Raw genomic sequence first — 13,045 nt, forward strand, 5'->3', positions numbered from 1 at the left:
CTTAACACCAGATTCGAAGCTTACCAACTACGAGTATATAGTGGGGCTTACCAACTACTCCCTCCGTCTGGAAATATTTGTCGTAGAAATGGATGCAAATGGATGTATCTAGAACTAAAATAAATCTAGATACATCCATTCCTCGGACAAGTATTTTCGGACGGAGGGAGTATATGGTGGGGCTTTCAAAAGGAATTGCTTGGCATGTGCTTATAACTATAAAAATTTTATTAGATGCTCCTGTAAAATGGCAATTGTAGCCTTGCATAATAATAATATAAGTGCAAGTGGTTCCCCGTTGTCAGGTTGACAAGGGGGGTAACTTACATACTGATCTACTCCCGGTGTTGTTCCAGCCATAGCTTCCGATTACAAAGAAATGCCTTTGTAGAACAAAATTTGGATGCCCAGCTCAAAACTCAAACAAGTAGCTCCAAAATGATTGAGGATTGAATCAAAACCAAGTGAAGAGGTGCCCTTTTTTGGCACCTGGGTCCGACCAACATGCCACATGAGCATGTTCATGTACATTTGATGTTTCTTTCAACTGTACAAGTTAAGGGAGGAACCCCTAGGATTGCGATTGCTGAGTCCAGGGATTTTCGGCAGGCCAGTGCCATACTCAGAGATGCTGTAGCCCCTCTCAAGCTTCTCAGCTTCAAGAGGAAATTCCTCAAGCGTCTGAAAAAATACAAACATCAAATGGATGCTCGACGCAAAAATAAATAAAAAAAATGGATGCGCGACGCATAAGTTGACAAGAACATCTAGGAGAGGAGTAAATACCCTGTGTGCCTGTTCAAGAACTTGGAGCGTTTCTTGAATACGCTGCCGTCTGATAAGTACTTCATCTGTTTCCCTCAGCATGTCATCAAATAGGCTCTCCCTGCACACCAGATCGTCATTATAGAATGATTCTTCCAGATAGAAAGTAATCTGAAATTTACGATTGGGTTGCTCGCTAGCAAGTACATGAACCAAAGTGCAAGTCACCTGTACAGTTTCCGAATTAAAACGTTGTGGAGCTCCCGCTTTGTGTGGTTCACCTTAAGTAAAAAGATCAGTCAAACACCAGCGTCACCAATACAGACTACTTTGGAAGTTGGATTTTAATTGTAATACTAATTAACAAGTAATGATACTTTGCTTGGCACAATGACCAACGTTGCTGGAACTTATGACTTTTAGCAACAAATTTTTAGTTCATGCAAGAAAATGTCTAGGTAGGGACAAAAAGAGATAAGTAAACCTCTCTTGAGAAGTAGTTTTTGTCTTTGATTCAGAGTATGCCAATATTACATACATCTACACCAGGAGTTAAATATTATAACATCCACAATTAGCATGCCAGAGTTTTTTATTTATATATATAATCGACCGTTGGAGACTTTTTTTTAACAACAGGTATGTTAAAGCTCTCTAACAATTGGAGCAAAGAGCAAATAAGTTAGTAGAATTGTATTGCAAATTCACCAATAAGTAGATGGTCAACAAGGTATCTTCAAGACTTTAACAGGTATCACCACATTGTAGACACTAAACTTACCAAAAAATGCATTATAGCTTTGGGAACCGCATCCTCAATACTCTTTCTGACAATGTCATAGTAAGATTTGACCAAAAGCTTCACAATAGCTATCTCTGTTCTGTCCCGGTCAGTCTTGTTTTCTGATGGTTTCAAGGTGCTCGGTGGCTAGTAAGAACAAGGATAAGAATTGAAGATGAAATATGAAGTCCTGATGAATTACATATTGCAAAGTTCACTTGTGATAGTAAATTCACCTCTCTTAACCGAATCATAGAGTATAAGCTATTGAGGCTGTAACCTCGTGGATCTGACATGCTTGACAAACTCCCACTAACAAGTGAGTGACCATTCTGGCCTCCACCTGCCACACTTGTTCCTACATTGATTGTACCAGATTTCAGATCATAGCCCAAAAATATTGTGCCAGATTTCAGATCATAACCCAAAAACATATCTCCTTATATACAACTGCAATAATTGGCAGAACTGTTTGATATATTGTAATTTGCAGGTATTGAACACTTCAATGTATAGAACTTGCAGGTACTAAACACTAAGGCAAGTTCGAATATAAACAGAACATATTTTTGGGCCAAAGTTTATAATATCGAGGCTGTGTCTCGGGTGGCTCCAGAAAGGATGCACGGGATACATGGAACAACGATGTACAGTGTGCTAGTTAAATGCCCCCAGGATTTATTAACTTCTTATGTATGTCTAAGTTGGCCTTTCTCATCAATCATTGCTGCCGTTCAAAGGTAGATATCATTATATTCCTAGTATGTGCGCAGACGAAGTTAGAAAACTTTGACCAACAATGCCCAGAACATATTAATCAGTAGATTTTTCATATAAAAATACAAACATGTCATTATATTATTACGTAATTTATAACTAGGTAAAGTAATGGGCAACAGTGTGTATTGGGTAATGATCAATGGTGTGTACTGGAGACTGGGTGCACTTGAATTACTACCTCACGTAGCATAGCTACACAACATTCATCTAGCCCGTTTAAGATGGCCCATAGAAGCAAGGCTCACTGTTCAGTTGCATGAAGGCTAAAATGCAGAATATACTCTCTTTTTTTGGGGAAAACAAATGTAGAATATACTTTGAAAAGTAACTAATCAAACTTCCTCGGCAACAAAATTATCTATAGGTAGATGGGACGAAAGGGGGTGGTGCGTTCACAGCAATGACGCTCTAACACATGCCCTGATGGATGGTGGTCAAGACAAAGAAGCAGTCCGGATGACCACAACTCCACTAATCCAATACTACTGTTTCCATGGTTGCTCATCTCCCCGTGCGGGAGACTTTTTTTTCAAAAGGGCTTGTATTAATTACAATTAGGCAAAAGTTGCAGGCTATATTGCCACCAAACCTATATATTTTTTACCAAATGACCAATCTCGCTTGGAAAGACTAGGATTTCCCTTGCCTTGGATCCAAACATACTCTGTGTTGAAATCTGAAATGACAAGTAAAAGATAATGGAGGTAGTATTCAGAAATATGATAGTTTATATCTGATATGGGCAATCCAATCTCATCACTTAGCAAAAAGGATGAGTCGAAGTTCCCAACCGAAGGTATTCACATCATGTGGCTTCCCAGCGAGTAAATATTTCTCCACAAATAGATTTATAAACCAAAGGCATAAAGGTGGGTCGATTTGGTCATATCATACTGTATTTCAACTTCGGATCATCAGAAGATTTTTCTTTTGTCTTTGTATCGTATGAATTGCCAAGCAGGATTCAAATTGCCTGCGTTAACCTGTCGAAACAGCTAGGATTAAGGACAGGTTATACCAGCCAGGTGCAGCAGTGACTCGTTAAATTCGTGTTAAACCACTATGGGGCTAACCACGGGCAAGTTTGGGCGATTTGCACATCTGAATATCACGTCTCAACAAGCAACTGGTTATTTTCTTCTGAACAGGAAGTGAACAGATGGTATTATGAATACACTGATGCAGCAGTGCATGGCGATTAGCCAATCACATATATGTCCAGTTCTGACAGGTTGGGCCATGTGATCTAGGATTTAATTCATTGGTGCCCCGGCTGCTCAACGCCTGGCCTGGAGCTCGTTTGGTTGCATCCTGGAGAAGCCTGGGTAAGCCTGGCCTGGATCAACCGGCACCTTGGTTAGCCTGAACCAGGTCTTCCCAGTTCAGGCCACTAGGTCAGGTTTCAGCTGGAAGATGATGATCCATGACGCCAAATCCGCCAGCACCAACCATAACCAGACAGGAAATGGGAACTTAAACCTCTTAGACATATTACTAGCAAATGAACAGTGCTTAGTTATTCATATATTATATAACTGGTTCAAATATGAAATCAAATGAGCTATCAGGAAAGCATGACGCAAATGCAACATCATATGAATTCAGTGCAACCCAGATTGACATCGTGCTTGCACAGAAGTTACAATGATAAAAATCTCCAAAGCAGAGAAATGCAGATCAAGCATATGACTTGTATAATTACAGCTACACTGGTTTACCTGCATCTGTATCAGGCTGAAATCCCTGGTCAGCAGAAACACAAGACAGAAAATGAAGTTGGGTAAAATTGTTAATATCATGTTATAACACATCTAGAAAACAAATTTTGAAACAGTCATAAGATACTATTTGAGATCTGATAACCTTCTCAGCTGTTGCTCCTCTGGAAGTATCTCTTGCAAAAACAGCACGTGACTTTTGACCTCTTTCAGATTTGATCTGTACATTGTTCTCAGTAGAAGATTTTAGCTGCGCCTCAGAACTTATACCAACACCATCCTGCAATAAGTGAAGTGGAAAAAAGATGTAACACCTCCCCTCGAGTCTAAACAAAATCAAATGAGCTTAGCAACTAATTAGAAATGTTGATGTATGTCAAGTACCATCTTCTAGTAATCTGCAATTAGATGACATGTATAAAACGCACAAGTTGATTCTTTGTAAATTCGCTAAACCTTGTGGCTCAGATTGATTTATACCCGGCTTATGTTTACTAGCAATTGTACATGTCAAATGCATGTTTCTCGGAATATATATTGCATACACATAGAAAGTATATACTAACAATATGAGGACAGCCATATTTAAGATATAAGTGTACTCATTACCAAATTATTTCTTATCTTACAAACTACTCGAACGAAAAATATCACGCATTAGGCATGACCAACTATCTATACCAACATCGACGTATGTTCGCCCCAGTCGAAGATAGATCAGAATTGGGTCCTGGGGCTTCTGTTATTTCTTAATTTTATTAGTTGTGTCAACAATTATAACTAATCATGTAGTAATTCAAACAAAATCAAATTACTTATATTATTGTGACAATAGTTGTAGTTGACTGTGCTAATACAAGAAAAACTCAACACTAAAAATTCACGTTTTCACTCTTTTTTTAGTGAAGTGAATTCCGTGAGCATGCTGACAGTATGTAATCTGTCAATACGATTTTGACATAGAATTATTCAAGTTAGAACAATTTGTGTATAAACACAACTTCCATCCACATTGATTCCAGAGCCATCATGCGAGTTGACCTACTCCTTTCAATTAATTGTTTTCTTCAAAAGGAGCGGTTGCGGGTGTCGTTTACTATTGAATTCTTAGTGACATTAAAAAATTGATTAGTCATACTAAAGAGAATAAAACTACTCCGCGGATAGCACTAGCAGAGCAGTCAAATGCAAAGGTTCATTGTTGCAAAGGTACATCCCAGTCATCCACATTGGACTTCTCTTTACGTTATTCAGGAATAGATACAAAATCTGAGGTGGAAAAGATGTTACCTTATGAACCGATAGTGAAGTTGGTCCTCTCGAAGATAGACCTTCGTGCTTAGCAAGTTCAACAACCTTGCTGCCTCCAACAAAGCTTGAATGTGAAGTATTTATGTAATCCATCTGTAGAAATATTTGTATAATTGCATATAAGAAAATAAACACAAAAGACAATAAAATGGAGCTATGCGCACAAGCGAATAACAAATCAAGACACTCATTAGCATGCATCTGCAACCCCAGTGTCAAATACCAATCCACAAAGTTCAAAAAAAAGAAGGTTCTTAATTGGAATAGATAACCGAACATGTAACTACCATAACTGAAACCAGAATAGAACATGGGAAAACATGAATTAGATTGTGAAAAAACTAAATACAATTACAACTGAGATAGATCATCACAATGCTGAGCTCATAATAACCTAACTTGTTCAACAATATTTAAAACATAACTGGTAATAAATGCATAAATAACCAACTTTTGTTAGGATACTCAAGACTGTATCCTTGCATTAATACAGGGGGACACGAGTACAGTGGGACCCTTAAACCAGAGTGACAGGTTATAGCAGCCACATTGTTAAAACCAGCTTCTTTGCAAAGCATATCCAATAGTGTAAGATGAAAGCAACCGATTGTTTAATGGTTGGTTACTTTAGTTGCAGGATACTGTGGATAGTAAACACCCCGAAAATTAAACTTTACTATCGGAGAAATCCAATGGTTACCACCAATTGGCAAATAAGAACTCAGAATATAAACACTTACCTCCATTTCAATAATATGAGTTATCATTGTCTCCGCAGGTCGAAGACCATCTCTCAAGAAATTGCTAACTGATTCACCCATCCGTCTTTTAAGAATTGGGTATTTCTGCAGCTCACTAGTTAAGCAACCATGGCTAATCTGCATTATTCAGGATACCTTATAACTAACGTAATTAGAGGTTGATAGGAATAACATAGTTACGGGTACATACTTTGACTAACTCGTCATAGATAAATTTGGCACACTGAAGACTTGGATCAAGCAAACGGCCTATCTGCTTTCGCACAAGAATCTCAAAAGGCACCTACAATTTATAATAGGAAAAAAAACATACTTCTGAGCATGGAGGAGTCCGGTAAGAAGACATTAACTGGAATAACAAAAATTTAACAAGTAAGGATTGCATCATCCAGAGAAAAGGTAAACCTCTGGCAGAAACATAGCCCCCTTTGGACCGTCAGAGTTCTGTATGCTCGTGCGGATATCTTCATCGCTTATATTCTTGCAAGGGTCAATTTCCTTCATATAGAGTAAGTAACTAAGAAATGTGAACCACTAGATTTATCACACACAAAAAAGGAAATATGTGAACCACAAGATGAAACAGGTGAAAATTATGACACATACTGTTGCTAAAATGATGGGAATTAATGTCGTTTGTAATGCCATATAGCTATATACGATGATAAACAGCGTCAACAAAATATACGATGATAAAAGTAACACTAGCACGAGGTAATTGTTTCTGCCCAGAAATTAAAATGATCTGCAGGAAGATATACTAGTTTATTACAGTGCACAACTTTTTCCCCTAAAGCATTTTTTTTGCGGGGGCCCCTACAGCATGTTGATATAGGGGACACAACAATTAAGGCAGAAAATACTATAATGTGACTATGGAGAGCAGAACCCTTCCTGAAAGGGCAGATCTCAAGAAAATTCTCTGGTAAGGCATACTAAACTATCACAAGAAATTCCCGAAAAAGAGAGAGGTCATCACCAAAGAACCAGCCATTTCACAAAATGCAAAATCAGTCTACATACAAAATAACTAAGGAAAAATCACCACAATAACTTAATCTAGAAAATGGTAGAAGTTGCTGTTCGCTGTGAATTTGTATTTATTTTTTATTTTTTGCCACTGTGTAGGTCAGTTTATGACATGAAGTTTATGTCAAAGTATCACTTCTCACATTTCTGCTCTCATAGCACCCACTAAAACCACTTAGCTCGTGTAGTATTGCGAACATGGAGCTCACTGCCAACCGCCCGCATCACTATTACACTGAAGCATCAACTGCTGCACCATGTTCCCAGCTGTGTCGCCCTGCCATGCTGCCCATTAAGCCCAACTGTGTATCTAGTGGGTTTGCAGCAGCAAGGGCTTTCAGTTGTGACTTAGATTGAGATTTTAAGCATGCGCTAACTCTAACTGATGCATGCAGTCATTTTCTCAGCAGCTGGCTGATGCATTATCAAGTCCAGGACCAGGAGTAACATATGCATGTGCTTTAGGAGTAGAAAGAGACACTCGCTTGTTTTTAATGAAGCAAAGGGGTATATTTGGCGGAGTGCTAGATGAAGCATAATTCTGTAACTAGTGAGTAGTATTTTTGCAAACTAGTCCCAGGGAGCACTATTCTCATTATATGCAAATTTAATTCTCATATTAACACACAGTGAATTGTAATAACATGGATACATGTCTGCTGTGTAAATATGTCAAGCTATTGCTTTTGCAAACCTCCAAGCTTTTGACAAAAATTGACTGAAAAATGTAGTGAATTCTTGCTCCACCAGAAAGCTGATCTGTTGACACTTTATTTTTCCCCTCCACCATCGAAGAAAAAGCTGAAAACATGAAGATATTATTAACATTAGAAAAAGAATAGCATTGGGAAAATCAAACACTTCACAAAATAAGTTCTTAATATTCTGACATCTAAATTGTCATGTAACTAAAAGAGTTCCACAACGGTAAAAATAAACAAGCAAATGCTTTCTAAACAGTTAAGATAATTTAAAGATATAAGTACTTTTTCTGAGTTTTGAATTAATTATTGAATGGAACTGGACTACAAAGGATTGTTGATTGAGTCACCATAACAGCAATAGTTCTTAAAAATAGCAACAAAACAAAAATTAGTAAGTTAAGGTTTTACAATGAATGGAACAGATCATTCTTCCTTACCTTCACAATATTTTCCCAATATGTTCAACAGTTTGACTCCCTGACCAGCCTGCATATCGAAGACCAGAAAGGCAGGGTTGAAAAGTAAAAGAAAATGACACTAGAAAGAAACCAACATGTGCGTGAAACAAGAGAAGATCAGGTAAATATATGGTTACTAAGAAAAACAACATGCATAAGGGAGTCAGGTGTAATGCGTCATGTATGTAGTTCAACAGAGCATGACATATGATAATTGTAATAACTAATAAGTGATTCTCATGCCAATGCATATAAGATATAGCAAACTCTAAACTGTGCACAGTTAAGGCATCCCAGCAATAAATGACAGTTCCATCATAAAGCAGGTATTCACAATTTATACTTATGTAATATCAGTGTAATTACCGTCGATTCTGCCGTATCACCATATGCAGCATGTTCCTTGGCAACTGCTACCAACTGAGCATTTATTCGAGATTTCAAACCTGGAAGCATATCTGTGATGTGCTTTAGTAGAATCTGTAAATAAGAGCCAAGAGTTGCAATGATGAGGTGCACAGATAGAATCATTAGATGTATTAATATCACTTATGGAAGCATCATAGACAGTGTCTATGGATAAACGAAGGTGCCCATAGATAGTGCATCAATACATACGGCAAAGGCTTCACCTTTTTCAGCAAGGCGTTCATTAGTTACTATTCAAGAAGTATTATATTTCATCCACTTAAAAGTTTTGTTAACCACACCAACTTTTATCAAGTTAATCTCTCAGTTACATGCTAAAACTAGAGGTTTCAACTTAAACATGAAAAATCATTCATTGACCCACTATCTTGCAGTAAATTGGGAATAATTCATCCTAGATCAGATTAGTGTCAAAAAAACATTTCTCCTGGAGCCTGGGTATGTTGATGTTTGTTCAGGATATCATTGGTAAATGAAGTACAAAGAGACTAACAACATAAGCAACATAGGCAATACAGGGGCAAGAAAAGTACAACAAATATTTAACAGAATGTGTCAATACCATATTTAACTTCTTGGCCAATTGAGGAACACCACAACATTGTGAAAGACCATGATAAGCCTGTTAAAAGAAAAGAAAATAAATACAATCAGACACAGCTTATAAGAAAATATGCCTAGTCACAATGGATAGTACTGCTGCAAGAAAATTCACAGGTTCCAGGCATACAGGTAGAGTCGAGAAAAACTTCTCCTCAAAGGCAAGTGCATCTTTGATGCTTCGGTTAAAGTTGATGTCCTGTAGGAATCATCCACTTGTGTTAGATTAGAAGTTAGAACAAATAACTTTATCAATTTAGGCAGTAGCATTATCATTAACTGCTAAGATCCAAGTTTAAATAACCAATTGAATTCACTACCAACACATATAAAGAACTAAGAAGTTTAGAAATATAACAGCACAGCACATGAGTTTCTTGTCGTCTTTTTATGTGTGTGTGTGAGAGAAAGAGCAGTCAGAACATGAAATTCAAAATGACAAACAAAATTATCAGGTTTTGTGGTTTTGCCTCGGAATATACCTCTTGGCTGCGATTCACAATACCTACATAACCAAGCTTGAGGGGGATTACATTTCCCAGTAAAAAGTTACGAGCATCAGTACCCCTGTCCATGATGTCCAACTAAGGCCATTGAAAAACAAATCAAAATTGTCATCACGAGTAAGGTAACAACTTTGCAGTATTAATTTTGTACACACATTAATACCTTGGTGATAACACCAATTGTACGAGATCCTGCCAGAAAGACAGCAAACAGTTAAGTTTACACTTCTTAGCTACAAGGAACTTCATAATAAATTCTTCCATAGAGTTGCTTATGTACCATCAGGATCACCAAGCCGTGCCAGTTGAAGAGCATCAGAATTAGCTAAATCTGCATTTGCGGGTGAGACGGCCAAGATAATGCAGCTTGGATGCTTAATGTATTGCATGATCATTGTTCTTATTCTTGACTCAATATCACTAGGCTGATCTCCGACCGGAACCCTTGTAATTCCAGGGAGGTCAACCAATGTGATGTCAATTACATTTGGTGAGAAGATTTTCAGACGAATCTGTTTGTCAGAGACACCTTTGTTACCTCCAGCTTCTTTGTCCGTTTCCGACTGAAAGCAGGCAATATATTTCTCTCGTGAGAACATTATGAAGGCATGCAATTAATAAATAATACAGTTTCAAATATTACTTGAGAGGTGCTACAAATAGAAAGAGTGGAATATGATGAATAGAGGGGGAAAATCAGTGTCTCACAAGACTAAGATAAATAAAACAGAAGGAACAAAGTTAAGTATTCAGGACTTACATGTTTACTAATACAATGAAAACATAAGTTAGACAAGAAAAAAATAGACATATAAACAAATACTGCCTCCATTCCAAAATACATTATGTCCGTCCTAGAAAGCCTGCAGTCAAACTTCTCTACCTTTGACCATCAATTGCTGGGGGGAGGGGGGGGGGGGGGGGGGGGCTGGGCGTACTAGTTACTACTATCACATGAGAAAGCAATTACAAACTCTCCGGAGTGTTCCATTAAGGCAACCTTTCTGAATCTAAGTATATTTATCGTGTATGATCCTCCCGCGTGTTAGTGTCCAACTGGCTTCGGCATTTGAGCAAGGCTAACAAGCACCAATAGGCTAATAAGCGGATATACTGGGGATGCATGATAATATTCAGATTACTTGCATCTTGCAAAGTGATGCCATGCTATAGAAAAAAGAACAGAACTATCTTCGAACTTTGTCCTGATGATGATTGTACCACCATAAAGAAATAATTGTGTGCACGAGACTGACTGGAAGGTCCATAGTAATGTTAAAAGTGCATGATTCACAATATCTGCTGCAAAGTTTAAGCAACAGTTATTTTCGACAAGAAAAAACTAGAAGATGGACATTAACTGATAAAATTCCAGCCAGTAATATCGGCGGGTGCTAGTGCAGAAGTAACACAGCATGTCAGCACAATCGTTGCTCCATCCGCAAACTACAAAAACTGCAAGTTATGTATAGTTGTAGTGGTACTCTTACGAACTACAATCCTTTGTTTAAGTCATGGAATCAGCAAAACAAAAATGCCTATAGAGTACAAGAAGCAAACAAGCAAAGCTACAGCCGTCACCAAGGCTGACGCACAATTTTTGGGTACCCAGCATTACAGCAAACATATTGCATACACTCGGAAAACAAGCAAAGCTACATCAATCCGTGAGACCAAGGCACTCGTTTCAAGCCCCCAGCGACAGCAAACATGTCACCCGCACCCAGCAAAGCAAAGCTGCAGCAATTGCAGAGAAACTGACCTGGATCTCGCGCTTGATGTGTTCGAAATCGTCGAATCGGCGGCCGGGGGCGTGGAGGAACTCGCCCCACTCCTCGGGGGCCGAGTGGCGCACGAGCTGGAGCACGAGGGGGCGGCGCGTGCAGATTTCGGGGCCCCTCGGGAGGAAGTCGCGGCCGACGAGCGCCTCCAGCACACTTGACTTGCCGCTGCTCTGCCCGCCGATCGCCGCAACCTGTGGCAGCTCCACGCCGGCGGCGGCGTCACCGTCCAGCCGCGCCATGATGTCTTGCAGCCTATTGACGAGCGGGATCACGGCTTGGCCCACTGTCGCCGGTTGCGCCGCCGCCGCCGCAGCAGCCGCTGCCGAGTCAGCCATCGCCGCCGACAGTGTTGGGTTTTGGGAGACTAGAGGGAACGCTTTGGGGCTAATTTCCTCTCTTTTTCTTCGCTGGGGTTTTGTGTGGATGTGCGTATTGTGTGAGATACCTGCAGCATCAAAACAGAACGAAAATTTACAAAATGGAAATGAAAACAAAAGTTTACAAAGTTTTCCATATAAGCGAAAACAAAACAGCATTTTTTATGGAATTTATGAAGAAAAGGAATTTCCATCAGTATATGTATAGGGAAACTCTTCTAATCACCACACGGATCACGTCGTTTCCTCCGTGTCAGACCCGAGTAGTTTTATCGATCTATTTGGGAAATTGTATGGAGGAAATCGTGACCTAGCTCGGATTTGAGATGTATTTGTTGCTATAAGAGAGTTGTATTGTCTAGGGTTCTAACCCATAGTTGGCAATTGGGGAAATCAACATGAACCTTCCAGCCACAACCCGGCTCGTTATAAGCAGAGTAATGACAGCTAGTGGTAAAGAAAGTGAAACGCTACAGTGACAACGGTAAATGACATCGGATGGTGGAGACGTGTTGTAGACGCAGAAGCCATCGTCGCCATTCGTTGTTGCTGAAGCGATATTGTCTGAAATGCTACATCTCTTTTACTGAAGACTGAAAGTGTTAACTGAACCATCAACAGTCAGTCCTGACATTGCCCCCTTGTAAGATTCGACGTGTCCACACGACGCTTGTGCTGCATTACACCAAGCTTGGGTTGTCACTTTCAAAAACTCCGAAAAAGTATACTTAATGAAATCGGTATCCTCCCAGGTGGCCTCCTTGGAAGATAAATTTTGCCATTGTATTAACTGTTGTACCACCGGCATGTTATGTCTGGGAACTTGTCTGACCTGAAGAACCTCTGTTGGGCCAGTCTTGGTAGTACCATGGACTAGGTATGGATTTTGGACCAATCTGCTTTTTCAACTGACTAACATGGAATACTGGATGAATTTTCACATGCTCAGGAAACTGAAGTTTGTAAGCAGACTTGTCAATCTTTTGTACAATGAGAAATGGTCCATAATACTTATGTTGCAATTTCAAGGCGCCTCTAAAAC

At 39.2% G+C, this 13,045-nt stretch overlaps 1 protein-coding gene across 1 annotated transcript; it reads right to left on the bottom strand.

The window, feature by feature from the left end:
- Positions 1-207: 207 nt before the first annotated feature.
- Positions 208-12,029, bottom strand: LOC123045286 (dynamin-related protein 3A). Its single transcript, XM_044468288.1, has 20 exons — positions 11,605-12,029; positions 10,123-10,405; positions 10,006-10,034; positions 9,819-9,920; positions 9,467-9,535; positions 9,299-9,358; positions 8,674-8,787; positions 8,287-8,335; positions 7,840-7,946; positions 6,522-6,614; positions 6,307-6,399; positions 6,096-6,233; positions 5,335-5,448; positions 4,190-4,324; positions 4,045-4,069; positions 1,783-1,904; positions 1,547-1,693; positions 994-1,046; positions 787-886; positions 208-681 (listed from the first exon to the last, which is right to left on the bottom strand). The coding sequence occupies exons 1-20, from the start codon at positions 11,959-11,961 to the stop codon at positions 544-546; spliced, it is 2,328 nt and encodes a 775-aa protein (XP_044324223.1). The 5' UTR covers positions 11,962-12,029; the 3' UTR covers positions 208-543.
- Between the last annotated feature and the right edge of the window lie 1,016 nt (positions 12,030-13,045).

This window comes from Triticum aestivum, chromosome 2B, assembly GCF_018294505.1.
Source record: "Triticum aestivum cultivar Chinese Spring chromosome 2B, IWGSC CS RefSeq v2.1, whole genome shotgun sequence".
NCBI lineage: Eukaryota > Viridiplantae > Streptophyta > Magnoliopsida > Poales > Poaceae > Triticum > Triticum aestivum.